Source organism: Bufo bufo, chromosome 1 (genome assembly GCF_905171765.1).
Source record: "Bufo bufo chromosome 1, aBufBuf1.1, whole genome shotgun sequence".
In the NCBI taxonomy this organism is placed as follows: Eukaryota; Metazoa; Chordata; class Amphibia; order Anura; family Bufonidae; genus Bufo; species Bufo bufo.
Genome location: NC_053389.1, coordinates 796,049,269 through 796,077,032, shown reverse-complemented (window position 1 = coordinate 796,077,032; position 27,764 = coordinate 796,049,269). Strand labels below are relative to the sequence as shown.

The window sequence follows — 27,764 nt, the reverse complement described above, 5'->3', positions numbered from 1 at the left end:
AAGTTTAGGACCACACCTCCAAAAAAAAACTAAACCCCCCCTAAAACAGAAATCCAACTTCTAAACATGAACTCAGTAATGAGTAGCTCCGCCGTTATTGTTTATCACTTCAAAAATTCTTTTCGGCATGCTTGATGCAAGCGTTTCCATGAGGTGAGTGGGAACATTTCTCCAAGTGGTGAAGACGGCCGCACGAAGGCCATCTACTGTCTGGAACAGTTGTCCATTTTTGTAAACTTCCCTTGCCATCCATCCCCAAAGGTTCTCAATTGGATTTAGATCAGGGGAACACGCAGGATGGGCCAAAAGAGTGATGTTATTCGCCTGGAAGAAGTCCCTTGTCCTGCGGTCATTGTGTACTGTAGCATTGTCCTGTTGAAAAACCCAGTCGTTACCACACAGACGAGGGCCTTCAGTCATGAGGAATGCTCTGCAACATTTGGACATAGCCAGCGGCCGTTTGACGCCCCTGCACTTCCTGTAGCTCCATTGTCCCATTAAAGGAAAAAGCACCCCAGACCATTATGGCGCCTTCTCCACTGTGGCGCGTAGAAAACATCTCAGGTGGGATCTGCTTGTCATGCCAGTAACGTTGGAAACCGTCAGGACCATCAAGGTTACATTTTTTCTCATCAGAGAATAAAACTTTCTTCCACCTTTGAATGTCCCATGTTTGGTGCTCTCTTACAAAGTCCAAACGAGCAGTTCTGTGGCGTTCAAGGAGACGAGGTCTTTGAAGACGTTTTTTGTTTTTGAAGCCCTTCAGTCTCAGATGCCGTCTGATGGTTATGGGGCTGCAGTCAGCACCAGTAAGGGCCTTAATTTGGGTCGAGGATCGTCCAGTGTCTTGACGGACAGCCAATTGGATCCTCCGGCTCAGTACTGATGAAATTTTTTTGGGTCTTCCACTTGACTTTTTTGTTCCAAAACTCTCAGGATCATTTAAGAAATTCCAAATGACTGTCTTACTGCGTCCCACCTCAGCAGCTATGGTGCGCTGTGAGAGAACATGCTTATGCAGTTCAACAACCCGACCACGTTCAAAAAGGGAGAGTTTTTTTGCCTTTGCCATCACAACATGTTACTACCTGACAAATCTTTGCACAGATTTGGCCTTTTAAAGGCATGTGGTCCTAAAATTTGGATCAGCTGAAAAACAGCCTGTTTCAGTTTAATCGTTATTTTTAATTAATTGAATGCTCAAAATTTTTTTTGTCTCACTCTCATTTCTTCTTGTTGCATGTTGAAGCTCTACCATTCAAGTGGTCTTAAACTTTTGATCAGGACTGTATCTAGGTATAGGGTGGGGAATACTTTCTCTAAAGTTACCCTATGATTAGATTCAGCCCAGAGACGACCCCTGACGGTGGGGACTCTCTGTCCTCATGCCTGGGCTATAACACCCTAGATGGCCCTAATGGGTCCTCGTATCCATATACACCGTTACTGACCCTGGACAGGTCAGCATACCCCAACGCGTTTCCCGCAGACTATGGGTTCCTCAGGGGGTCAATAAAATGGGTGGATCACATTTAAACACAAAAAACAAAAAGTAATACGATAAAGAAATATATATATATATATAGATACAGTTACATAGGCGTATGTATATAAAAATAAGAAAAAATAGAGGTGAAGAAGGATCATCCAGATATAAACTGAGCAGTCAATTCAGATGAAAGAGACTAATCAGCATACAGTCATATCTAATGCGGTTAATATGTCCCAAAGATGACAATGTACCAGTCCCACAAAGGTCCAATGGGCAGGCGGGGCTTATCACAAATATGGAAAATAGCCAGTTGTCAAATGGTGAATACGAGGACCCATTAGGGCCATCTAGGGTATTATAGCCCAGGCACGAGGACAGAGAGTCCCCACCATCAGGGGTCATCTCTGGGCTGAGTCTAATCATAGGGTAACTTTAGGGAAAGTATTCCCCACCCTATACCTAGATATGTACCTCTATCATCATTTAGCATCTATTGAAGTACATGGCATACATTAGATGTCTCACTTTCAATATCTGATATGTGTTCTATGATTTATTGCAAATAAAATATGAGTCCATGAGATCTGTATATAATTGCATTCTGGTGTTATGTACATTTTACACAGCAACGACAATGTCTCAACTTTTTGTGCCATTGGGGTTGTAATTATGTAACACTACCTGTAGATCCTGGGGTGTAGATGGGTTTGTCCGTCTGTATGAATAGATATCCACTTTGAAAGTTCACAAGGACAACTTTCTCCAGAGAGCAAGCAGAAGACTTTACAGTGACGTACACAAACTGTTTCTTATTTGCGTATTTTTCTAAATTATTTGAGGGGATCTGAAAAAAAAAATATCATAATGGACACCAACAGAGGCTGAAAGGAGGGAAAGGGCTACAACACTTACTCAGATTTATTAACCAACATGTAGAGGTTACAATGAGTGTTTCTTTTTTCTAGAAATTCAGAAAATCAAGCCCATTGATTTAATTGAGAACTGTGTAATACTTCATTACTCCTGTGGTGGTGCTGCAGTGGCGTTTAATACTTCCTATCCATCCATATGAGCTGTGATGGCTAACCTCCGACACTACAGCTGTGGTAAAACTACAACTCCCAAGATGTCCATAGAACTGAATTAAGCATGCTGGGAGTTGTAGTTTCACCACAGCTGGAGTGCCGGAGGTTAGCCATCAATGATCAAGAGTGTTCATCAGCAATGGGTCTCATTAACCAAAGCAATAAAGACAGGTACACTCTGCGGTCTTACTTAAGCCTCAAACTGATTTTAAAATTGAGAGATTAGCCAACATATCCTACGGTGTAGGACATGTCTGAGCCCGAGCACCGCGCCAAGGTTTCTCAAGTAGGACATGTTGGCTAATCTCTCAATTTTAAAATCAGTTTGAGGGTTTAGTAAGACCGCAGAGTGCACCTGTCTTTGTTATTATTTTGTTATATTGCTATATTGATTATCACATCCATATAATTGCTATCTTGTGTAGGATGTCTATTCTGGTACTTGTGGTTTGCTGCGGGCATCCTCCACTGTATGCATTTTTGCTGGGGATCGTCATTAGCAACGGGCCACAAGTGCAGGATTTGCTCCCCTATAGAAACATAGAAACATAGAATGTGTCGGCAGATAAGAACCATTTGGCCCATCTAGTCTGCCCAATATATCTGAATCCTATTAATAGTCCCTGGCCCTATCTTATATGAAGGATAGCCTTATGCCTATCCCATGCATGCTTAAACCCCTTCACTGTATTTGCAGCTACCACTTCTGCAGGAAGGCTATTCCATGCATCCACTACTCTCTCAGTAAAGTAATACTTCCTTATATTACTTTTAAACCTTTGCCCCTCTAATTTAAAACTGTGTCCTCTTGTGGTAGTTTTTCTTCTTTTAAATATGCTCTCCTCCTTTACCGAGTTGATTCCCTTTATGTATTTAAAAGTTTCTATCATATCCCCTCTGTCTCTTCTTTCTTCCAAGCTATACATGTTAAGGTCCTTTAACCTTTCCTGGTAAGTTTTATCCTGCAATCCATGTACTAGTTTAGTAGCTCTTCTCTGAACTCTCTCTAGAGTATCTATATCCTTCTGGAGATATGGCCTCCAGTACTGCGCACAATACTCCAAGTGAGGTCTCACCAGTGTTCTGTACAGCGGCATAAGCACTTCACTCTTTCTACTGCTTTACCTCTCCCTATACATCCAAGCATTCTGCTGGCATTTCGTGCTGCTCTATTACATTGTCTTCCCACCTTTGAGTCTTCTGAAATAATTACTCCTAAATCCCTTTCCTCAGATACTGAGGTCAGGACTGTGTCAAATATTCTATATTCTTCCCTTGGGTTTTTACGCCCCAGGTGCATTATCTTGCACTTATCCACATTAAATTTCAGTTGCCAGAGTTCTGACCATTCTTCTAGTTTTCCTAAATCCTTTTCCATTTGGCGTTTCCCTCCAGGAACATCAACCCTGTTACATATCTTTGTGTCATCAGCAAAAAGACAAACCTTACCATCGAGGCCTTTTGAAATATCACTTATGAAGATATTAAACAAAATTGGTCCCAGTACAGATCCCTGTGGAACCCCACTGGTAACATGACCTTGTTTTGAATGTTCTCCATTGCCTACAACCCTCTGCTGTCTGTCACTCAGCCACTGCCTAATCCACTCAACAATATGGGAGTCCATGCTCAATGACTGCAGTTTATTGATACTGCAGCTTACTAAAATCTAGATATGCGATGTCTACTGCACCTCCACCGTCTATTATTTTAGTCACCCAGTCAAAAAAATCTATAAGATTTGTTTGACATGATCTCCCTGAAGTAAACCCATGTTGTTTTTCATCTTGCAATCCATGGGATTTTAGATGTTCCACAATCCTATCCTTTAATAGGGTTTCCATTAATTTGCCTACTATTGATGTCAGACTCACTGGTCTATAGTTGCTCGATTCATCCCTACTACCTTTCTTGTGAATGGGCACGACATTTGCCAATTTCCAATCTTCCGGGACGACTCCTGTTACTAATCATTGGTTAAATAAATCTGTTAGCGGTTTTGCCAGCTCACCACTAAGCTCTTTTAATAATTTTGGGTGTATATCATCAGGCCCCTGTGACTTATTTGTCTTCACCTTAGACAGCAAACTTAGAACATCTTCCTCTGTAAAGATACATGCATCAAATGATTTATTAGTCATCCTTTCTAGTGGAGGTCCTTCTCCTTCTTTTTCTTTTGTAAAAACTGAACAGAAGTATTCATTAAGGCAGTCGGCTAGCCCTTTATTCTCTTCTACATACCTTCCGTCCTTTGTTTTTAATTTAGTTATTCCTTGTTTTAATTTCCTTTTTTCATTTATATATCTGAAGAATGTCTTATCCCCTTTTTTCATAGACTGAGCTAGTTTTTCTTCTGCCTGCGCTTTAGAAGTTCATATAACTTGCTTGGCCTCTCTCTGCCTAATCTTGTAGATTTCCTTATCTTCATTGCTCTGTTTTTTTTTATAATTACAAAATGACTGCATGTGGGTTTGAGCACTTCCTGCTTGTTTAATACCACGCCATTCTTTTCAGTTTGTATATATAGAGATGACTGGAGGTGTATAAACTCCAATTTAAATATGCCTGCTTTCCATCTACAGGCTACATTTAGGTGCACCTGTGAGGCCTGGGACATATCAGCCAGTCTTGAGTGGGACTTGCAGACTCCTCCCTCCTCCCATTGCAAGCATGGCTACATGCTGGAGGTAACTGGTGAGTAGAGTTGAGCGGACACCTGGATGTTCGGGTTCGAGAAGTTCGGCCGACCTTCCCGTTCGGGTTCGGGATCCGAACTCGACCCGAACTTCGCCCCCGAACCCGAACCCCATTGAAGTCAATGGGGACCCGAAATTTTCGGCACTAAAAAGGCTGTAAAATAGCCCAGGAAAGGGCTAGAGGGCTTCAAAGGGCAGCAAAATGTAGGTAAATCCCCTGCAAACAAATGTGGATAGGGAAATGAATTAAAATAAAAATAAAATAAATTAAAATTAACCAATATCAATTGGAGAGAGGTCTCATGGCAGAGAATCAGGCTTCATGTCATAGCAGAGAATCAGGCTTCACGTCACCCACCACTGGAACAGGCCATTGTCAGATATTTAGGCCCCGGCACCCAGGCAGAGGAGAGAGGTCCCATAGCAGAGAATCAGGCTTCATGGCATAGCAGAGAATCAGGCTTCACGTCACCCACCACTGGAACAGGCCATTGTCAGATATTTTTAGGCCCAGGCACCCAGACAGAGGAGAGAGGTCCCATAGCAGAGAATCAGGCTTCATGTCATAGCAGAGAATAAGGCTTCAAGTCATAGCAGAGAATCAGGCTTCATGTCATAGCAGAGAATCAGGCTTCACGTCACCCACCACTGGAACAGGCCATTGTCAGATATTTAGGCCCCGGCACCCAGACAGAGGAGAGAGGTCCCATAGCAGAGAATCAGGCTTCACGTCACCCACCACTGGAACAGGCCACTGTCAGATATTTTTAGGCCCCGGCACCCAGACAGAGGAGAAAGGTCCCATAGCAGAGAATCAGGCTTCATGTCATAGCAGAGAATCAGGCTTCAAGTCATAGCAGAGAATCAGGCTTCACGTCACCCACCACTGGAACAGGCCATTGTCAGATATTTTTAGGCCCAGGCACCCAGACAGAGGAGAGAGGTCCCATAGCAGAGAATCAGGCTTCATGTCATAGCAGAGAATAAGGCTTCAAGTCATAGCAGAGAATCAGGCTTCATGTCATAGCAGAGAATCAGGCTTCACGTCACCCACCACTGGAACAGGCCATTGTCAGATATTTAGGCCCCGGCACCCAGACAGAGGAGAGAGGTCCCATAGCAGAGAATCAGGCTTCACGTCACCCACCACTGGAACAGGCCACTGTCAGATATTTTTAGGCCCCGGCACCCAGACAGAGGAGAAAGGTCCCATAGCAGAGAATCAGGCTTCATGTCATAGCAGAGAATCAGGCTTCAAGTCATAGCAGAGAATCAGGCTTCACGTCACCCACCACTGGAACAGGCCATTGTCAGATATTTAGGCCCCGGCACCCAGACAGAGGAGAGAGGTCCCATAGCAGAGAATCAGGCTTCATGGCATAGCAGAGAATCATGCTTCATGTCACCCAACACTGGAACAGGCCACTGTCAGATATTTTTAGGCCCCGGCACCCAGACAGAGGAGAGGTTCATTCAACTTTGGGTTGCCCAGCAATATAATGGTAAAATGAAAATAAAAAAAGGATTGAATGAGGAAGTGCCCTGGAGTACAATAATATATGGTTAAGGGGAGGTAGTTATAAATGTCTAATCTGCACAAGGGATGGACAGGTCCTGTGCGATCCATGCTTGGTTCATTTTTATGAACGTCAGCTTGTCCACATTGGCTGTAGACAAGCGGCTGCGTTTGTCTGTAATGACGCCCCCTGCCATGCTGAATACACGTTCAGACAAAACGCTGTCCGCCGGGCAGGCCAGCACCTCCAAGGCATAAAAGGCTAGCTCTGGCCATGTGGACAATTTGGAGACCCAGAAGTTGAATGGGGCTGAACCATCAGTCAGTACGTGGAGGGGTGTGCACAGGTACTGTTCGACCATGTTAGTGAAATGTTGCCTCCTGCTAACACGTTCCGTATCAGGTGGTGGTGCACTTAGCTGTGGCGTGGTGACAAAACTTTTCCACATCTCTGCCATGCTAACCCTGCCCTCAGAGGAGCTGGCCGTGACACAGCTGCGTTGGCGACCTCTTGCTCCTCCTCTGCCTTCGCCTTGGGCTTCCACTTGTTCCCCTGTGACATTTGGGAATGCTCTCAGTAGCGCGTCTACCAATGTGCGCTTGTACTCGCGCATCTTCCTATCACGCTCCAGTGCAGGAAGTAAGGTGGGCACATTGTCTTTGTACCGGGGATCCAGCAGGGTGGTAACCCAGTAGTCCGCACACGTTATAATGTGGGCAACTCTGCTGTCGTTGCGCAGGCACTGCAGCATGTAGTCGCTCATGTGTGCCAGGCTGCCCAGAGGTAAGGACAAGCTGTCCTCTGTGGGAGGCGTATCGTCATCGTCCTGCGTTTCCCCCAGCCACGCACCAGTGATGGGCCCGAGCTGCGTTGGGTGCCACCCCGCTGTGAACATGCTTCATCCTCATCCTCTTCCACCTCCTCCTCATCCTCGTCCTCCTCGTCCTCCAGTAGTGGGCCCTGGCTGGCCACATTTGTACCTGGCCTCTGCTGTTGCAGAAAACCTCCCTCTGAGTCACTTCGAAGAGACTGGCCTGAAAGTGCTAAAAATGACCCCTCTTCCTCCTCCTCCTCCTGGGCCACCTCCTCTTCCATCATCGCCCTAAGTGTTTTCTCAAGGAGACATAGAAGTGGTATTGTAACGCTGATAACGGCGTCATCGCCACTGGCCATGTTGGTGGAGTACTCGAAACAGAGCAACAGGGCACACAGGTCTCGCATGGAGGCCCAGTCATTGGTGGTGAAGTGGTGCTGTTCCGCAGTGCAACTGACCCGTGCGTGCTGCAGCTGAAACTCCACTATGGCCTGCTGCTGCTCGCACAGTCTGTCCAGCATGTGCAAGGTGGAGTTCCGCCTGGTGGGCATGTCGCATATGAGGCGGTGAGCGGGAAGGCCGAAGTTACGCTGTAGCGCAGCAGGCGAGCAGCGGCAGGATGTGAACGCCGGAAGCGCGCACAGACGGCCCGCACTTTATACAGCAGCTCTGACATGTCGGGGTAGTTGTGAATGAACTTCTGCACCACCAAATTCAGCACATGCGACAGGCAAGGGATGTGCGTCAAACTGGCTAGTCCCAGAGCTGCAACGAGATTTCGCCCATTATCGCACACCACCAGGCCGGGCTTGAGGCTCACCGGCAGCAACCACTCGTCGGTCTGTTGTGCAATACCCCGCCACAACTCCTGTGCGGTGTGGGGCCTGTCCCCCAAACATATGAGTTTCAGAATGGTCTGCTGACGTTTACCCCTGGCTGTGCTGAAGTTGGTGGTGAAGGTGTGTGGTTGACTGGATGAGCAGGTGGAAGAAGAGGAGGAGGAAGCCGAGTAGGAGGAGGAGGCTACAGGAGGCAAAGAATGTTGCCCTGCGATTCTTGGCGGCGGAAGGACGTGCGCCAAACAGCTCTCCGCCTGGGGCCCAGCCGCCACTACATTTACCCAGTGTGCAGTTAGGGAGATATAGCGTCCCTGGCCGTGCTTACTGGTCCACGTATCTGTGGTTAGGTGGACCTTGCCACAGATGGCGTTGCGCAGTGCACACTTGATTTTATCGGATACTTGGTTGTGCAGGGAAGGCACGGCTCTCTTGGAGAAGTAGTGGCGGCTGGGAACAACATACTGTGGGACAGCAAGCGACATGAGCTGTTTGAAGCTGTCTGTGTCCATTAGCCTGAATGACAGCATTTCATAGGCCAGTAGTTTAGAAATGCTGGCATTCAGGGCCATGGATCGAGGGTGGCTAGGTGGGAATTTACGCTTTCAAATGTTTGTGAGATGGAGAGCTGAACGCTGCCGTGTGACATGGTTGAGATGCTTGGTGACGGAGGTGGTGGTGTTGGTGGTACATCCTCTGTTTGCTGGGCGGCAGGTGCAAACGTTCCTCCAGAGGCGGAGGAAGAGGCCGAGGCGGCAGCAGCAGAAGAGGTAGCAGGGGGAGCCTGAGTGAGTTCCTTGTTTTTAAGGTGTTTACTCCACTGCAGTTCATGCTTTGCATGCAGGTGCCTGGTCATGCAGGTTGTGCTAAGGTTCAGAACGTTAATGCCTCGCTTCAGGCTCTGATGGCACAGCGTGCAAACCACTCGGGTCTTGTCGTCAGCACATTGTTTGAAGAACTGCCACGCCAGGGAACTCCTTGAAGCTGCCTTTGGGGTGCTCGGTCCCAGATGGCGTTGGCCAATAGCAGACGGACTCTCTTGGCGGCGGGTGTTCTGCTTTTGCCCACTGCTCCCTCTTTTGCTACGCTGTTGGCTCGGTCTCACCACTGCCTCTTCCTCCGAACTCTGAAAGTCAGTGGCACGACCTTCATTCCATGTGGGGTCTAGGACCTCATCGTCCCCTGCATCGTCTTCCACCCAGTCTTCCTCCCTGACCTCCTGTTCAGTCTGCACACTGCAGAAAGACGCAGCAGTTGGCAACTGTGTTTCGTCATCATCAGAGACGTGCTGAGGTGGTATTCCCATGTCCTCATCATCAGGAAACATAAGTGGTTGTGCGTCAGTGCATTCTATGTCTTCCACCGCTGGGGAAGGGCTAGGTGGATGCCCTTGGGAAACCCTGCCAGCAGAGTCTTCAAACAGCATAAGAGACTGCTGCATAACTTGAGGCTCAGACAGTTTCTCTGATATGCAGGGGGGTGATGTGACAGACTGATGGGCTTGGTTTTTAGGCGCCATCTGTGCACTTTCTGCAGAAGACTGGGTGGGAGATAATGTGAACGTGCTAGATCCACTGTCGGCCACCCAATTGACTAATGCCTGTACCTGCTCAGGCCTTACCATCCTTAGAACGGCATTGGGCCCCACCAAATATCGCTGTAAATTCTGCTGGCTACTGGGACCTGAGGTAGTTGGTTCACTAGGACGTGTGGCTGTGGCAGAACGGCCACGTCCTCTCCCAGCACCAGAGGGTCCACTAACACCACCATGACCATGTCCGCGTCCGCGTCCCTTACTAGATGTTTTCCTCATTGTTACCGTTCACCACAATAAGAAAAAAAAATTTGGGCCCAATGTATTGAATTCAAATTCAGGCCTTTTTTACATGCACCTAACACTATCTGGCTATCTACTTAGGTACCGTATTACACTAATACAGGCACAGCAGTAACCACAGATATAGCTGAATATAAATTGTAGGCCTATTATTTAGGCGGTGGATGACAGGTATACGTTTACGGACAGAATTAGACTTAGAGATGCACGGTAGCGTTTGAAGTTATTGAGAATGACCCTATCCGCACCTTCAATCTAATATACCCTTTTATGGATAGATTTAAACTTGGCCTGATACAGCAGAAAATAATTATTTAGGGAATTGCTAAGTTGGGAATTATATTCAACCCAGAACAAAAACTGTGCTTTGGCAGACAGCAGACAGTATTACAATTGGCTAGCCACAGCTGAAACACCAGATTTAGGGTACTGCTATTTTGGCAATTCTATTTTACCCCTCAATAAAATAGCAAGCACAGCCAAGCCCCTGCTGTAGGATATAGCAAAAAAAAAAAACACACTATTGATGGTTAAAAATGGACTTGGTGGCAGCTTGTGCTGGAGCACCACAAGACACAAAATGGCCGCCGATCACCCCAGAAAAAGTGACTGAAAAACGCTCTGGGCAGCCTTAAAACAGTGAGCAATTGAATTGCAGAGGTTGTGTGATACACAGCTGTATATCGATCACTTCAGTAAGTAAATCACTGCCTAATCTCGCCCTAACAGCAGCAGCTGCATCCTATCCCTACACTGATCAGAGCAGAGTGACGTGCGGCGCTACGTGACTCCAGCTTAAATAGAGGCTGGGTCACATGCTGCACTGGCCAATCACAGCCATGCCAATAGTAGGCATGGCTGTGATGTCCTCTTGGGGCAAGTAGTATGACGCTTGTTGATTGGCTGCTTTGCAGCCTTTCAAAAAGCGACAAGAAAGCGCCGAACACCGAACCCGAACCCAGACTTTTACGAAAATGTTCGGGTTCGGGTCCGTGTCACGAACACCCCAAAATTCGGTACGGACCCGAACTATACAGTTCGGGTTCGCTCATCTCTACTGGTGAGTTGTTTTTGAGTCGGCCTCATGCTCCTGTAATTTGCCCACTGGCTCCTGGTAATGCCCATACGGCGCAGGTAGGTGAGTGTTAGGTCCCCAAGCTACTTGAGAAACCTTGGCGCGGTGCTCGGACTCAGACATGTCCTACACCGTAGGATATGTTGGCTAATCTCTCAATTTTAAAATCAGTTTGAGGGTTTAGTAAGACCGCAGAGTGCACCTGTCTTTGTTATTATTTTTTTATATTGCTATATTGATTATCACATCCACATAATTGCTATCTTGTGTAGGATGTCTATTGTGGTACTTGTGGTTCGCTGCGGGCATCCTCCACTGTATGCATTTTTGCTGGAGATCATCATTAGCAACGGGCCACAAGTGCAGGATTTGCTCCCCTATATATATATGCACAACTGCATGTGGGTTTTGGCGTTTTTCGCGTAAAAAAAGAAAGAATGTAGAAGATAACGAATATACGAATTTGCGAATATATGACGAATATTCTACAAAATATTCGCAAAATATCACGAATTCCAATAGGACTCCTTCCACTCATCACTAGTTAACAGTAATGACAGACTCACTCACTGCTGACTGAGGTTGGACATGCTGCTGACTGAGCCTTTAGGAATATTTGCTTTACTGCTTGCTGTGCATTTCTTTTCCTCATCCATATACATGTACATAATGTGGCAGCTCCACTCACTATGCGGTGCTGAGACAATGGATGGAGCGGACTGCGGCGGTGAGCCTGCCCCATACACAGCAGGTGCTGTGACGATCTCACCATCGTATAAGTGTCTGTCCATATGTATGTGTCTCTCCCTGTGTGTGTGTCTCTCCCTGTGTGTGTGTCTCTCCCTGTGTGTGTCACCATCGCCATGCCCACAGTGTTTCTATGTCTTGACGCAGCTGCATCAGGACGTTCTGTGCGGGGCAAGAAGAAGGAAGAAGAGGCAGCGCCACCAGCATGGAGTCCTGTGGGGGGACACACACTAAGGATGTAGGTAACACTACCGCATGATCTACTTTAGTGTTATCTGTGGTTTTACATAGGAGTGCAGGAAACACTGCCACATTATCAGCACTAGTGTTATCTGTGGTTTTTACATAGGACTGCAGGTAACACTACTACATTTTCTGTACTCAGATAGCCATCACTGTGTTATCTGTGGTTTTACATAGGACTGCAGGTGATATCTACTACATTATCTGTACTCAGAGAGTTATCACTATTTAAGGGGGCCCACTGATACATTATCGCCTAAGGGCCCATATGAGCTGGCCCTGCTTTTGGTGCAGGTAAAATTGAAGCTCAGTTTGCTAGAACCTGGTCCTTCACCATAAACTCAAGAGGGTATTTTTGGTGATTATTTTGAATAGTCAATTATTTCTAGAGCTACCCACATTATTTCGATTGAGCCAGAATATGGAAGTCAAAGTCATAGACAGAAGATGAACTAGAAAATGATTGCGGCATCTGACCTTAAAGGGAACCTGTCACTTCAAAAACGCATATAAAACCGCCAACATGACCTTATAGTAGCCCCCAGTCTGTTATTAATCATGTGTTTGATCCAAAAATCTGATGTTCCATACATGACAAAAACAATGTTTTAAGCGCCATGAGCGCTATCTTGCCGGTCAGCCTGAAGTCAAGGGGGCAGCGGCCTCCTTTCTTCAAGTCAAGATAAGCATGCCCCCTAACCGTCCCCTCCTGTGTGTGATTGACACCCTGATGTAATGCCTGGGATCGTGTTAGTCTCATGCATGCGCGGTGCGCTGATGAAACCCGGCTAACTGCAGGAGCAGACGGGATCGTGCAGTAAAAAGGAGCGCACCGCGCATGCGTGAGACTAACGCAATCCCAGGCCTCACTGCAGGATGTCAATCACACACAGGAGGGGACGGTTAGGGGGCGACAATTTGATTCACTCAACACTAGTTATAATTACACAGTGGAAAGAAAAAGTAAGAGCTGTGCCACCGAAAAATGACTGGACAACAAGAGAGACTGCAATCTTACCGTCAACTTAACATCTCCAAAGTACCGGTTATTGCTATTTACAGAGACTTTGCTCAAAACTAAAATAAACTTCTTCTGGGGAAAGTCTTGGACTAGGATTTCAGCATCCAGCGCAGAACCGTGTCCATCTACTATAATGGTCTCTTCGCTTTCCACACGCAGCACGTTGGGTGTTATCAGGCTGCATCTGTAGAAGTAACACATGAAAAGAAAAGGTCAATATTTAAAATCTGATACCAAATGTGCCTCTTCCCCGCATATTTCGCGGCTGCTAAGCAGCCAATAAACGTGCAGGTAAGTACTGCCATCACTGTAATGCCAGTAGCCATGTTGGCTGCTGGCATTACAGTGATTGGCTGGCCGGAAAACGTCATCGGGTGCTATATAGCACCCGATGACGCGGGTTCGGCTCATTGCGAGTCAGGAAGAGCTGCGCTTAGGAAGGGACAGAGAGTGAAGGGAGATTGTGATCGCAATATATTCAATTTTAAAATGTTTAAAAGACCCAAAAGTCCTTTTAAGGGCTATTGTGTGTGGTGGCAACAATTTAATTGTGCAAAGTTGTACTTAAAGGGCTTCTGTCACCCCACTAAACCGTTTTTTTTTTTTTTGTTTACTAATAATCCCTATACTTCGATCTCTGCATACATAAGTAAAATAATAATTTTGGTTCAGTAGAATTTGATAAAAAGCTATTTTTATAATATGTAAATTACCTTGCTACCAGCAAGTAGGGCGGCTACTTGCTGGTAGCAGCCGCATCCTCCGATCCTAATGACGCCCCCTCCGCATTGTGATTGACAGGGCCAGGGAACGGAATCGTTCTCTGCTGGCCCTGCCTGTTAGCATTCAATATCTGGCGCCTGCGCCGCGGCCGTACCTATCTTCAATCTGCGCAGGCGCACTGAGAGGCGGCCACTCACTCGGCCGCTCGCTCCTCAATGCGCCTGCGCCGGGTGTAGATGTGACGTCATCGGCGCAGGCGCATTGAGGATGGAGCAGGCGCCAGATATTGAATGCTAACAGGCAGGGCCAGCAGAGAACGATTCCGTTCCCTGGCCCTGTCAATCACAATGCGGAGGGGGCGTCATTAGGATCGGAGGATGCGGCTGCTACCAGCAAGTAGCCGCCCTACTTGCTGGTAGCAAGGTAATTTACATATTATAAAAATAGCTTTTTATCAAATTCTACTGAACGAAAATTATTATTTTACTTATGTATGCAGAGATCGCAGTGGGGGGATTATTATTAAACAAAAAAAAAAAAAACGGTTTAGTCGGCTGACTATTTTTTTTTTATATACTTTTTTAAATATCGATTATTTTGCTATTTAGAAGGTGTCTGCAGTGACTTGTGACATCTGTGCAGCAATACCTTCTGTGTGTCAGGTGCAGAGATAGGAAGAATATTAGTGAAAATAATAATTTTTTCCCATAATCCACAATTTTGCTGTCAACGGTGTAATCCATGAATTGTGTGATCTGCGTTTCAATACCTTGTGGGGTTGTCACAATTGCGAGTGACGTATTTTAGAAAGGTATTTATTATTTAAAAAAAATATATATATATATATATAAAAAAAATAAAAAATAACAATGAAGATAATTGAAAATAAATATAAAAATAAAAATGATGATAAATAAAATAAATTAAAAAAATATAATAAAAATTAAATTAATAAAAAATTTAATTAAAATTTATTGATTCCCCTGGTACTCAAATTTTATCATTTCCCCTATATTTTGGGTCCCGTTTTTTGTATCAAGGCCACCACTTTTAACATCATTTTTAACATCATCATTATTATTATCATTGTATCTATAATATTTATGATGATATTATTATTATTAAGATTATTACTATTTCCCTAATTGCGAAGAAAATTCTTATTACTATATGGATACCCAGTTTGATTAGATTAGATTATATCGGATCATTCTGACAATGTCCTTTACATTCATGTGATTATTATATTGTCTATCACCCTCGCACCTTTCTGATGAATTATATAAGTCTATTTGTTTTGGTTTTTATTTATTCATGTTTTGCCCTTTTAGTACTACTATATCTCATACTACTATATTTTTGAGACTTGAAAAAGGAGTACCCTCACTCCGAAACGCGTTGTCACCTGAATAATAAATACCTTTTGTGGCAAACCCAGCCACTGTATATTGTCATTCCTGTATGTACGATGTTATTGCATATGTGTATGCCACTTTAAAGAACCAAGCGTATATATGTTTTGTGTAAAAATGGTTCAGGTGGGCTGTAACGTTCCTATGCTGGCTGCATGAAAACCGCCAGCATTCATGCAATTGTATGTTGTTATGTGAGAGGACCCAGATAGCTAATTGTATTGTATTTGTGTATTCTGAGCGGCATTCACCTAATGATATGCCCTCAGACTGGAGCTATCTGGGATATGTTAATGTCTGTGTTTGCTGGGAGGGTGTGACATTGTGTGTTTGGGTGGGGATTCCCGTCCTGTTGTCTGCACATGTGTATTGGTGATTTCTCTTTGTCCTGAGAGATAATTGGATTGCTCCTTGGTTGTCTCCGGGACAGAGAGGAGGAAACCGTGATGCATTGTGGGGATATGTTGTATCTGTCCGGTGTCGCAGTCTCCCTTCTGGTCCTCTGGGGGCGTGAACGATTGGTTGCTGTACTTACATTGTATGTGTTGTAACATATTGATTGGTTGTAGTTCAAAACCCTGTGGGCAGTACTATGTTTTTGGTTTGTGAATAAAAGAGGCTGTACGTGAAGTACAGTCAGTTCCTGTTTTACACTCAACATAGAGCCTCGTCTCATGTGTATGGGGATTGCTATACGCTGTATACTCCCCTGGCTATAACTCCTAGCTCTTGTAAGAGCTTGCTCCTGGTTCCTGTCTCTGGACTTAGGAGAGGTTCACCCACTGGAGCCTTGTCATAGGTCCAGGGTGGGTAGGAGACGGCGAGACCTCCACCAAGCTTCGGCGGTTCGTGGGGTCTGCAGTGCTGACGGGGTCAAGTGGAGTGCTTGGAGTCCTCTGGAAGCACTAGGAGCATCTATCGACGGAGGTACCCGGTCGGGGTGCTAGGCGTTTCTTTACAGTTCTTGGGAGGGAAGTATTGTATGCTGTACCGGCCTATTTGGATCATTGCCTGCTTTTCCTGTCTACCAGCGGAGACCTTGTGGATCGTGCTACCCCTCCGCTACAATTGGTGGCAAGCAACAGGATTTCAACTACCCAGCAAAGCAACTTTCGGCAGAATTCTAGCGAATAGAAGAAAGGAAGCAGCAATTCGTGAGTTTACTCATTCGGGTGAAAACGGAACCCGGGAACACGTGGAAACTCATGAACGGCCGGTGAATGGGCACGAATTATGCACTTTTGAAACAAAGTACTTTGAAAGAGTTACTGGAGGCAAGGGGAACAGTAGCCAGCAACAAGACAAAGGTTATATTAATCGCAGAGCTAATGGAAGGAGACAGAGCCGCGGCTGCTGCAGCACCTCCAAGGGAGGAGGAGCCAAAAGAATTTGAGAAGGAATACAGGAGCAGGATGGCTCTACTTCCACCAGCGCTATATGACCAGATGGCTGACCGAGTTTTTGGAGATGTGCAGGAATACATCATGCTTCGGAGGTTGCAGATGAACCAGCAGACTGGAGAAAGAGCCACGACGCCTGTTAACATCCTGCCAGGGAAAGCTAAAATTCCCTACCAAGCTTTTAAGAGCTATTCGGAAGCGGAGGGTGAGGTAGATGACTACCTGCAGGATTTTGAACGGTTATGCCAGTTGCACAATATCAGTGCGGAGGATCGGGTACCCCTACTGGCAGGGAGACTATCTGGTCGCGCCGCAGAGGCATATCGTGCCGTACCTGACGAGGACAGTACAAACTATGCCAAGGTAAAACAGGCCATTTTAGCTAGGTATGCGATTACCTCCGAGGCCTACCGACTAAAGTTCAGAGACATTAAAAAGCTCACCAGAGACACTCACACAGAATGGGCACACCGCCTACAACGAGCGGCAAAGGGGTGGTTGGAGGCCACCCGAGTTAACACCCTGGAAGACCTGTTCCAACTCATGGTAATGGAGCAGTTCTTTGACGGGATACCCGCGCACCTGCAGAATTGGGTGCGGGATCGGAAGCCACGCACCCTACAAGACGCAGCCAAGCTAGCAGATGAGTTCCAGGATACCAGGAGGGAACGGCGCACTCAATCGAAACCAACCTATGGATCTACCACACCAGTACCAACCGTAAACACAGCCGTTCCAGCACGCCCGGGGGTAAGCAATAACACCTACACCCCCAGGTATCAAGCTCGCCCCCCGATACGATGCCACACCTGTAACCAACAGGGACATATGCAGCGGGACTGTCCCCGCAACCGACCACGGCCCAGCTGGAACCCCCCGGTACCCAACAACCGGGCAGCGGTTCATTGTGCCCAAGCGGAACCCTACAGAGTACCCGAGGTCCTAGCTTCCACCGAGGAACCCCTGGGCACACTACATGAGGTGAACCCTATCCAAGCCGCCTCTGACAACCGCCAAGGGCACCGACAAGAGGTACAGATGGAAGGGAGAAAGGTACAGGGGTTACGAGACTCTGGGGCTACTATAACACTGGTCCACAACCACCTAGTACCCAAAGGCAACCTCACGGGGGAGGGTGTGGCAGTGCGTGTAGCAGGGGGAGCGATCTACAAGATCCCCACGGCCAAAGTCCACCTGAATTGGGGAGCGGGGAATGGGAATGTGGAGGTGGGCCTGATGCAGGACTTACCCGCAGACGTTATTTTGGGCAACGACCTGGGGGAGCTGACTTCAGCTTTTGTTCCCCAGTCCATCAGCCATGAAGCTTATCCGGTTGAGACACGGCAACAGGCTCGCACCACAGCACCACCTAACCACTCTGAGTACTCCTCCAGACATCCCCAAGCCGATCCGTTAGGATCAAACTGGGTATGCCGGCTTGGTTCTGGGGGAGCATTGTGGCAAACCCAGCCACTGTATATTGTCATTCCTGTATGTACGATGTTATTGCATATGTGTATGCCACTTTAAAGAACCAAGCGTATATATGTTTTGTGTAAAAATGGTTCAGGTGGGCTGTAACGTTCCTATGCTGGCTGCATGAAAACCGCCAGCATTCATGCAATTGTATGTTGTTATGTGAGAGGACCCAGATAGGTAATTGTATTGTATTTGTGTATTCTGAGCGGCATTCACCTAATGATATGCCCTCAGACTGGAGCTATCTGGGATATGTTAATGTCTGTGTTTGCTGGGAGGGTGTGACATTGTGTGTTTGGGTGGGGATTCCCGTCCTGTTGTCTGCACATGTGTATTGGTGATTTCTCTTTGTCCTGAGAGATAATTGGATTGCTCCTTGGTTGTCTCCGGGACAGAGAGGAGGAAACCATGATGCATTGTGGGGATATGTTGTATCTGTCCGGTGTCGCAGTCTCCCTTCTGGTCCTCTGGGGGCGTGAACGATTGGTTGCTGTACTTACATTGTATGTGTTGTAACATATTGATTGGTTGTAGTTCAAAACCCTGTGGGCAGTACTATGTTTTTGGTTTGTGAATAAAAGAGGCTGTACGTGAAGTACAGTCAGTTCCTGTTTTACACTCAACATAGAGCCTCGTCTCATGTGTATGGGGATTGCTATATGCTGTATACTCCCCTGGCTATAACTCCTAGCTCTTGTAAGAGCTTGCTCCTGGTTCCTGTCTCTGGACTTAGGAGAGGTTCACCCACTGGAGCCTTGTCATAGGTCCAGGGTGGGTAGGAGACGGAGAGACCTCCACCAAGCTTCGGCGGTTCGTGGGGTCTGCAGTGCTGACGGGGTCAAGTGGAGTGCTTGGAGTCCTCTGGAAGCACTAGGAGCATCTATCGACGGAGGTACCCGGTCGGGGTGCTAGGCGTTCCTTTACAGTTCTTGGGAGGGAAGGATTGGATGCTGTACCGGCCTATTTGGATCATTGCCTGCTTTTCCTGTCTACCAGCGGAGACCTTGTGGATCGTGCTACCCTCCGCTACACCTTTCTAAAAGACGTCACTCACAATTGTGGTTTTGCGCCAAGAGGTATCATATTGTGTATGACCCCAGTACACAGCTTTTTACAGTACTCTACATCACTCCTTTGGAGTGCTGGCAACTCCAAGAACTGAAGATACCGGCAGCACAACCCCCCGCCGTCGCGAGTGTTGTACTGACGCACGCACAACACCAGAAGGTGAGTATAACAATTGACACAGCATACTCTCTAAATCTGGTACCCATAACTTACTACCCTATGAGCGCCTTGTTTCTTTTGCCAAATTTGTTGTGTGGTTGTCAGGCCTAGATATAGGGAAAAAATTTAAAATACAGAAAACTATTTTTCTCCCATAATCTATCCACATTTTTGCTGTCAACGGTGTAATCCGTGAATTGTGTGATCTGGCCTGCTGCCAGTGCACCTGGAAAAAAATAATAATCCACTGTACCCAGCTTCATGTCCAACTTAGCTGGGCGGCGCAGGACAACACTGTTCAAGTTGGACCACTGCGAACAGTTGGCCGGTTGTATTGCTGAAGATAATGCTTCCAGTCGGTTAAGCACCACCCTCTCTTTCACCAAGTCCAGTCTTTGTAGCCAAGAGTCTGGTCAACCGAATCCTCTCTCTGATCATCCTTTCTCACACCATGGACAGGCTTGCCAAATGAATGATCCCAAACTCGGATATTCTGAGGAGCTCTTTCCAGCGCCACTATTACATTTGGCCCTCGCGCCCAGCACGCTTGAAGAGGGACCTGAGATATTGTACCCTGATTCCCAACCTCTTGAGCCTTCACAGTCTCAAGAAGATGACGGTGGTGAACGGCAATCATTCGTTCACAAGGTGGATGATGATGAGACACAGTTACCAATCACTGAGGTTGTAATTAGGTCAAGTCAGGAGGATGAGCAGAGTGAGGAAGTGGAAGAGGAGGTGGTTGACGATAAGGTCACTGACCCAACATGGGAAGGTGAAAAGCCAAGCGAGGACAGCAGTACAGAGGGGGAGGGATCCGCAGCACCAATACAGGCTGGAAGAGGCAGTGGGGTTGCAAAAGGGAGAAGTCGGCCCACACCAAACAGGCCCGCAACAGTTATACCGAGCACCCCCATGCGTAAATCTACCTTGGCAAGGGGTAGGTGTTCCGAAGTATGGTGCTTCTTTGAGGAAAGTTCAGAGGACAAAAGTGGTAGTTTGCAACCTGTGCCGTGCCAAAATGAGCCGGGGCGTGAACACTAGCAACCTCACCACCACCAGCATGATCCGCCACATGGCATCCAATCTTTGTAAGCAATCTGTGGAGCTGTATTACGGTCACCTGCAGATTAATGCAGCCATCAATTTCAAGTTGGGTTTGTCGGTTCCACCTCAGCTCACCAGCAGGCCCTCACCTAAAGTCTTTTACTGGTTCAGCTCACCTGCAGGCCCGCAACTCGAATATTTTTCAGGGTCAGCTCACATGCAGGCCCTCGCATAGAATTTTTTAGAGGGTCAGCTCAGCTGCAGGCCATCGCATAAAATATTTTACAGGGTCAGCTCACCCGCAGGCACTAGCATATAATGTTTAACAGGATCAGCTCACCATCAGGCCCGAACCTAAGATCTTTTACAGGGTCAGCTCACCCTCATGCCCACAAATCAAATCTTTTACAGCGTCAGCTCACCTGCAGGCCCGCAAATCATGCTGCCTTGCTTTGAAGTAGTAGCCGTAGCCGTTTATCAGGCTCCCTCTCCGAAATCGAACAATGATTCCCCATTACCGGTGGTCAACATGTTAGGCGTATAAAAGAACATCGAAAGTTGATAGGGAAGATATCCAAATGGATCGTGGACGTCAGGGGGACGTGCAATCAGGCAGAAGTTATCTAGAGTCAACAAAGCGGCAACAAGGCCTCTCCTGTATAATGTTTCCTCATCCAAAATACTGCACTGACATTCCCTGTAATTTTTTATTACTCATTCCAATAACAGGGTATCTTAAGAGTCCTGTATTGTTACTTATCGTCACTACCTCCGCGAGTCGGGAGTGGGTAATTGCCACACGCCTCCTGCCTTCCTTCAATTTTTCTGCTTTAATAACTTGACCCACATTTCCACCCAATCAGATTTCAGCCATTGACCTCCCTTGGATGTGGTATCCCTTTCTCAAGCTTCCTCTCCGGCATCGAACCCTGATTCCCCGTTACCCGTTATCACCATGGTAGGCGCAGAAGGTTAATAGGGCAAACATCCGAATGGATCGTTGCCGTCAAGGGGACGTGCAATCGCCCAGAGGTTATCTAGAGTCACCTATGTGGCAGCAGGCCCTCGCCCCTAAGGTTTTAGATGATCAGATCAGCAGACCCTTGCTCCAAATGTTTTTGAGGGTCACCAGCAGGCTATCAATCATAATTTTTCAAGGGTGTGTATGATGCCCTCCTTTATGTGTAACATAGGGTGTTCTTTGTAATTTTTTGCATAGTGCATAGGCTTTATGAGTGTAGGAGTCCCACTACCTGAACAATTGTACCACAATGTGAATGATGCCCTCCTTCTTGTGATATACAGGCTGTTTCGGAGTGCCTCTTGCTTGTAATTTTATTGCAGCACTTGCACTTTATGTGCAATTTAATATTCAGGAAAGAAATTTTTTACTGTAAAATAGATTTTTTTGGGGGGGTTGTGTGTGTATTTTTTTCAGTCTGTAAAAGTGGCGTACAACTCGGACAACATGGTTCCCAGCAGCGACCTGGGAGTCCAAGATGCATCCAGACATCGTCCCTATGGTGTTCCCAATCCATTTCAGTGGCGTTTCTGTCACTTTCTGACCTTTTCCAATGTACCAGGCACCCTCCCCTCTTCAAAGCAGGGGGTGCCATTGACTTCCATTTTACTCGGGTGCTCGGCAGAGCACACGAATATAGCAATGTGTTCGCGCCGAACACCTGAACACCCGAATACTTTGGCGCTCGATCATCACTAGTGAAGATCACATTCCTGGGACCCACCCCTATCTGCATAATTGTGCCCCCAAAGTAAAGAAGAGAAAAATGTAGTACAGGGTTAGCTTGCTGTTGTGTGCACTTCTACTGTTTTATATTGTTGAATGGCATTTTATAAGCTTATGTAATGTATCCTGTTCAATTGCACTATTATTGTGATATATTGTCACTGCACTGTGGAAAGAGTTAATACACAGCCAGGTAATACTGAGAGACTTTGGGACTTTCTACCTATGCAAAGATTTGGAGGGAAAAAATCGACAAACTGACCTTCTGGTTTGCTCTGTTGTTTATGTCTGAAGACATTTTTATGTCTGAACAAACTGCTTAGGCCTCTTTCACACTTGCGTTGTCCGGATCCGTCGTGTACTCCATTTGCCGGAAGTGCCCGCCGGATCCGTAACACTGCAAGTGAACTGAGAGCATTTGTGCGTTCAGTGTTACTATGGCACCCAGGACGCTATTAAAGTCCTGGCTGCCATAGTAGTAGTGGGGAGCGGGGGAGCAGTATACTTACAGTCCGTGCGGCTCCCGGGGCGCTCCAGAATGATGTCAGAGCGCCCCATGCGCATGGATCACATGATCCATGCGATCACGTCATCCATGTGTGTGGGGCGCCCTGACGTCACTCTGAAGCGCCCCGGGAGCCGCACGGACGGTAAGTATACTGCTCCCCCGCTCCCCACTACTACTATGGCAGCCAGGACTTTAATAGCGTCCTGGGTGCCATAGTAACCATTCAGAAAAAGCTAAACGTCGAAACGACGTTTAGCTTAAGGCCGGATCCGGATTAATGCCTTTCAATGGGCATTAATTCCGGATCCGGCCTTGCGGCAAGTGTTCCGGATTTTTGACCGGAGCAAAAAGCGCAGCATGCTGCGGTATTTTCTCCGGCCAAAAAACGCTCCGTTCCGGAACTGAAGACATCCTGATGCATCCTGAACGGATTTCTCTCCATTCAGAATGCATGGGGATAATCCTGATCAGGATTCTTCCGTCATAGAGCCCCGACGACGGAACTCTATGCCGGAAGACAACAACGCAGGTGTGAAAGAGCCCTTAGTCATTCCTGTAGACCTCCCCCCTCCCCCACCAACACACACACACACACACACACACACACACACACTAGAATGTTCTAATTTAGTTAGAAATTATATACAGTATAAAGAGGGCAGTCATAGCCCTTAGTCATCTGCAGATACAGACCAATGTTCAGTAGAGGAGACTGTCTGCAAATAGGGGACAGTGCTTACTAGGACATGAAAAGCAGAAGAAGCTGAAACTGGGGTTCTTTGCCACAGACCTTGGATCACCAGTTTTTGACCAGGAAATCAGATGAGTGAGCCACAGACCCTGGACCACTAATCCTTTGGCCTGAGTACCCACCTTCGGATAGAGAAGGGGACAGCTAGCTCAGCGTTTCCTCAGCACAAAATCTTCTTCTGCCAGGATGGATACTGGGGAAGAAAGCTCATTTCCTTGCCTGCATTATTCTACATTTGAGTTTCTCCAATAAAGAAGCACACTGGTTTGCTTCAGACCCTGACTCTCTGGACTTATTTTCCATAGGGGTGCAGCCTTACCATTCCCTCCAGAGAGAAGCAACACGTGGTGACACCTCGACTGTGTAGGGGGGATTCAGCATAGCATTGGGGCCACCCCATAGCCAGCCACAGGGTACTGTCCATTGGCAGGAGCGCAAGTCATTGTGGAAACAGCAAGTGGCAACTACAAGAACACCCAAGCCTGCAACTGAGATGAACCAGACACATAAGAGTTTCTGCAACCATAAGTGTTTCCTACACATGACCTCTGACGTCAAAAGGTGAGTCATTTTTTTATAAACTCTGATCAGCCCGTTATCTGTTTTCAACCCCTTAACTAGTGATGGACGAACATTGGCCGAAACATTTCGCGTTCGCGATCAAATGTTCGTGAACTGCGCGTTTGCGGCGGGCTCTATTCACTTCAATGGCAGGCGAACCTGAAAAACCATCAGGTCATATTTGCAGCCACCAAATACTTACTAGAAGTGCACAAATAGTCCCACAACATGGACAGTGACATACCAGAGGGGGATCAATGGCAAAAATTCCCAACAAAAATATGTATTTTAATCAGGGGCCATTTTTATGCGTCTCAAAGGGAAACTCTCAAAAATGTGCTCTGCTGGAGCCTAGAAAAATTATATTTTAGGCCACGGGAGTACAGGCCCCAAAAATTATGCATTCAGCTGACAGAAAAGAGCAAGTGATTATGTGGCTGGATGTACATTAGGCGGTCACTGGAGTAGAGGCCCCAAAAATTAGGCATTTACCTGACAGAAAAGGCCTTTTATGCCGGTGTATATACATAAGACAAGGACCATTCTTTGTTCTCGGTGGTAGGGGATATGTGTTGGCTGGCATAAAGAAATTCAATTACACGTGGTCGTCGCAGGTGTTGAATTCCTTCGAGAACCATGCCTCATTCATTTTTAGAAATGTGAGGTAGTCCACACTGTCGTGAGCTAGCCGAGTGCGCTTATCGGTCACGATCCCCTTGCTGCGCTGAACGTCCTTTCGGACAGGACACTCGACGAGGGGCAAGCCAAGACTTCCATGGCAAATTGTGCCAGATCTGGCCACAGGTCAAGCCTGCACACCCAGTAGTCAAAGGGTTCCTCACTTCTCAGAGCGTCCACATCGGCCGTTACCAAGATGTAGTCGGACACCTGTCAATCTAGGCGTTTCCTGAGGCTGGATCAGGATGGCAGTCGATGGGTTGGCTGCAAGAATGATCTCATATCCGAAGTGAATAACACATCTTCAAACTGCCCTCTTTTTGCAGGCATGGTAGGATTGGTACCCGCACCTGTTTCACTGTGGGTGAAAATTCCTCTGCCAGAATGCTGCATCTCTCACAGAAAGGCCGGGAAAGGCTGCATTCTGACAGCCCTCTGTGATGCTGGTAACATGGTAAAATATGCTTTTTATACAGGGGTACCTCTTCAAACACTGGAGCATGAAGGCCCCCTTTTTCACTAAATTGGAAGCGGTGGAGCGCCCTGGCTCCTGCTCATTGCCCAGGAGAATGTTGTCATCGGTTTCCTCCCTCCCGCCACAGACAACAGCAGGGATCCCTGAAAAGTTTAAAGGCTTCTGTTCTTGCTCCTCCTCCTCCTCCCCCCAGCCACTATCCTCCTCTGACTCCTCTTCAGACTCCTGCTGACTTGTCTCAGATGGAGTAGCCCCCCTGGGAATTCATTCAGCATAGCGACTTCTTCATCTTCCAGCTCCTGCTCCTCGAGGGCTTGATCAATGACACGAAGCAATGAACACTCCAGAAAGAAGGCATAAGGTACGATGTCACTGATGGCGCCCTGGCTGTGGCTGACCAGTTTGGTGATCTCATCAAATGGCTGCAGAAGTCTGCATGCGTAGCGCATGAGCAGCTACTGGCACGGTAAAAAAAAAAAACAAGCTCCCCAGAACCTGTCCTGCCGCAGAGTTCGTACAGGTAGTCGTTAACGGCACATTTCTGCTGGAGTAGCCTATCAAGCATATACAAGGTGGAGTTCCAGTGTGTCGGACAGTCAGAAATCAAATGTCTGACGGGCAAGTAGTTTCGCCGCTGAACGTCAGCAAGGTGAGCCATGGCCGTGTAAGATCTTCTAAAATTGCCAGAGATTTTCCTGGCCTGCCACAAGACGTCCTCAACCCCAGGGTATTTGGCAACGAATCACTGCACGACTCCGTTTAGTAATTTGTGCCACGCATGGCTTGTATGCAATTTTGCCCTGTTTCAGTGCGCTCACCAGATTGGCACCGTTGTCGCACACCACTTTACCATCTATCAAATTAAGCGGGGATAGCCACTGAACGGCCTGTGACCGCAGAGCTGAAAGGTGTGCAGGACCGGTGTGACTCTTGGCTTCCAGGCACAACAGCCACAGCACAGCATGGCAACGTCTCACCTGGCACGTCGAAAAGGGTTCTGGGGAGCTCGGGGGTGCAGCAGAAGAGGCGTTAGCAGTAGAAAAGGAGAAGTCAGCCGAGGCGGAGACAGAGGATGGAGTATGAGGTGGAGAAGAAGAGGCAGGCCTGCATGCAATCCGTGGCGGTAACACCAAATCCACACGGTGCCGCAGGTTACATACTTGATGACCGTCAGAAGGTTCACCCAGTAAAAGTTATTTACCTTCCCTGCCCATGTTTGCTAGACCACGTGTCTGTGGTCAGATGTATCTTGGCACCAACACTGTGTGCCAGAGATATATTAACTTTCCGCTGAAAGTGGCCATATAGTTCAGGGATGCCCTTCTTGGAAAAACATTTCCTTCCGGGGACCTTCCATTGCAGTGTGCCAATGTCCACAAATTTTCTAAAGGCCTCCGAGTCCACCAGTTTATATGGCAGTAGTTGGCGGGCTAGCAGTTCTGACAAGCTAGCGGTCAGCAGTTTGGCAAGAGGATTATCCGGCTTCATAATTTTTTTTACGCTCAAACATTTGGGCCGTGGAAGCCTGCCTTGTGCCAGATGAACACGACGACAGGACGGAGGAACGTGGAGTGGAGTACAAATGGGAGGAGAGAGGAGAAGGAGAAGAAGCAGGACGTGGAGCACCAGGAGTGTGGCTTTGTGGGTTCTGACGGCGTTGTTCCCACTGGGCTCGGTGATGCGAGGCCAGGTGCCTTCTTAAGGTGGTCATCCCTATATGAGTGTTGGGCTTACCGTGACTTATGCGTTGACAGCACAGGCTGCAGATGGCAAAACTATTGTCAGCAGCTGACACGTTATAAAAAGCCCACGCTGCAGAGCTATGTGCCGGCGTCCTGGGAGCGCAAGATGTGACCGTACATGGTGGATGGCTCGCTCCAGATACATTTGCATGCTTTTTGCCTCCTGTGCATGGCAAGTTCTGCCTGCTTCTCCGCCTTCTCATCCCTATCTGCTGCTCTGTCTCTCACTCTGAACTCCCCTCCTCTTCCTCTCTTGTTGGCATCCACGTGACGTCCATCGACACGTCATCATCGTCACCTTCACCACCACTGACATTAGAGATCTCGGAGTAGGCAGCAACAGCTGGGACCATTCTCCTTGGGCCGATCTGGGTACTGTCGTCAGACCATTGGGTGGCGGCCGTTGCTACCTCCTCTTCCCCATCCGATGCCAAGAATGGCTGCGCATCGGTAAGGTTTCTGAATGGATGGTAAAATAATTCCTCTGACTCGAGTGGAGTGGCTATGGTGGTGGTGGTGGTGTCTTTGGGAGTGCACACAGCAGAGAGTGAGTAGGGTGCAGATACAGAGGATGAGGAGGGTAGAGAGGCGGAAGGCTGAGTGAGCCACTCAACCAACTCTGGTGCGCCCTTTGAAGTAATCGCACGCGCC

The 27,764-nt window shown here is 47.3% G+C and overlaps 1 protein-coding gene across 5 annotated transcripts in view; it reads right to left on the bottom strand.

The window, feature by feature from the left end:
- The window catches only part of LOC120986497 (A.superbus venom factor 1-like), a 694,107-nt gene that overhangs the window by 323,436 nt on the left and 342,907 nt on the right, over window positions 1-27,764 (bottom strand). For 2 of the 5 annotated variants that reach the window (XM_040415115.1, XM_040415116.1), the window contains exons 2-3: window positions 13,361-13,547; window positions 2,174-2,336 (exon numbers count right to left, since the gene is read on the bottom strand). The exons of the other annotated variants lie outside the window; for them this stretch is intronic. In XM_040415115.1, coding sequence (XP_040271049.1) covers window positions 2,174-2,336; window positions 13,361-13,547 — 350 coding nt within the window. The remainder of the gene's footprint in view (window positions 1-2,173; window positions 2,337-13,360; window positions 13,548-27,764) is intronic. 5 annotated transcript variants of the gene reach the window in all.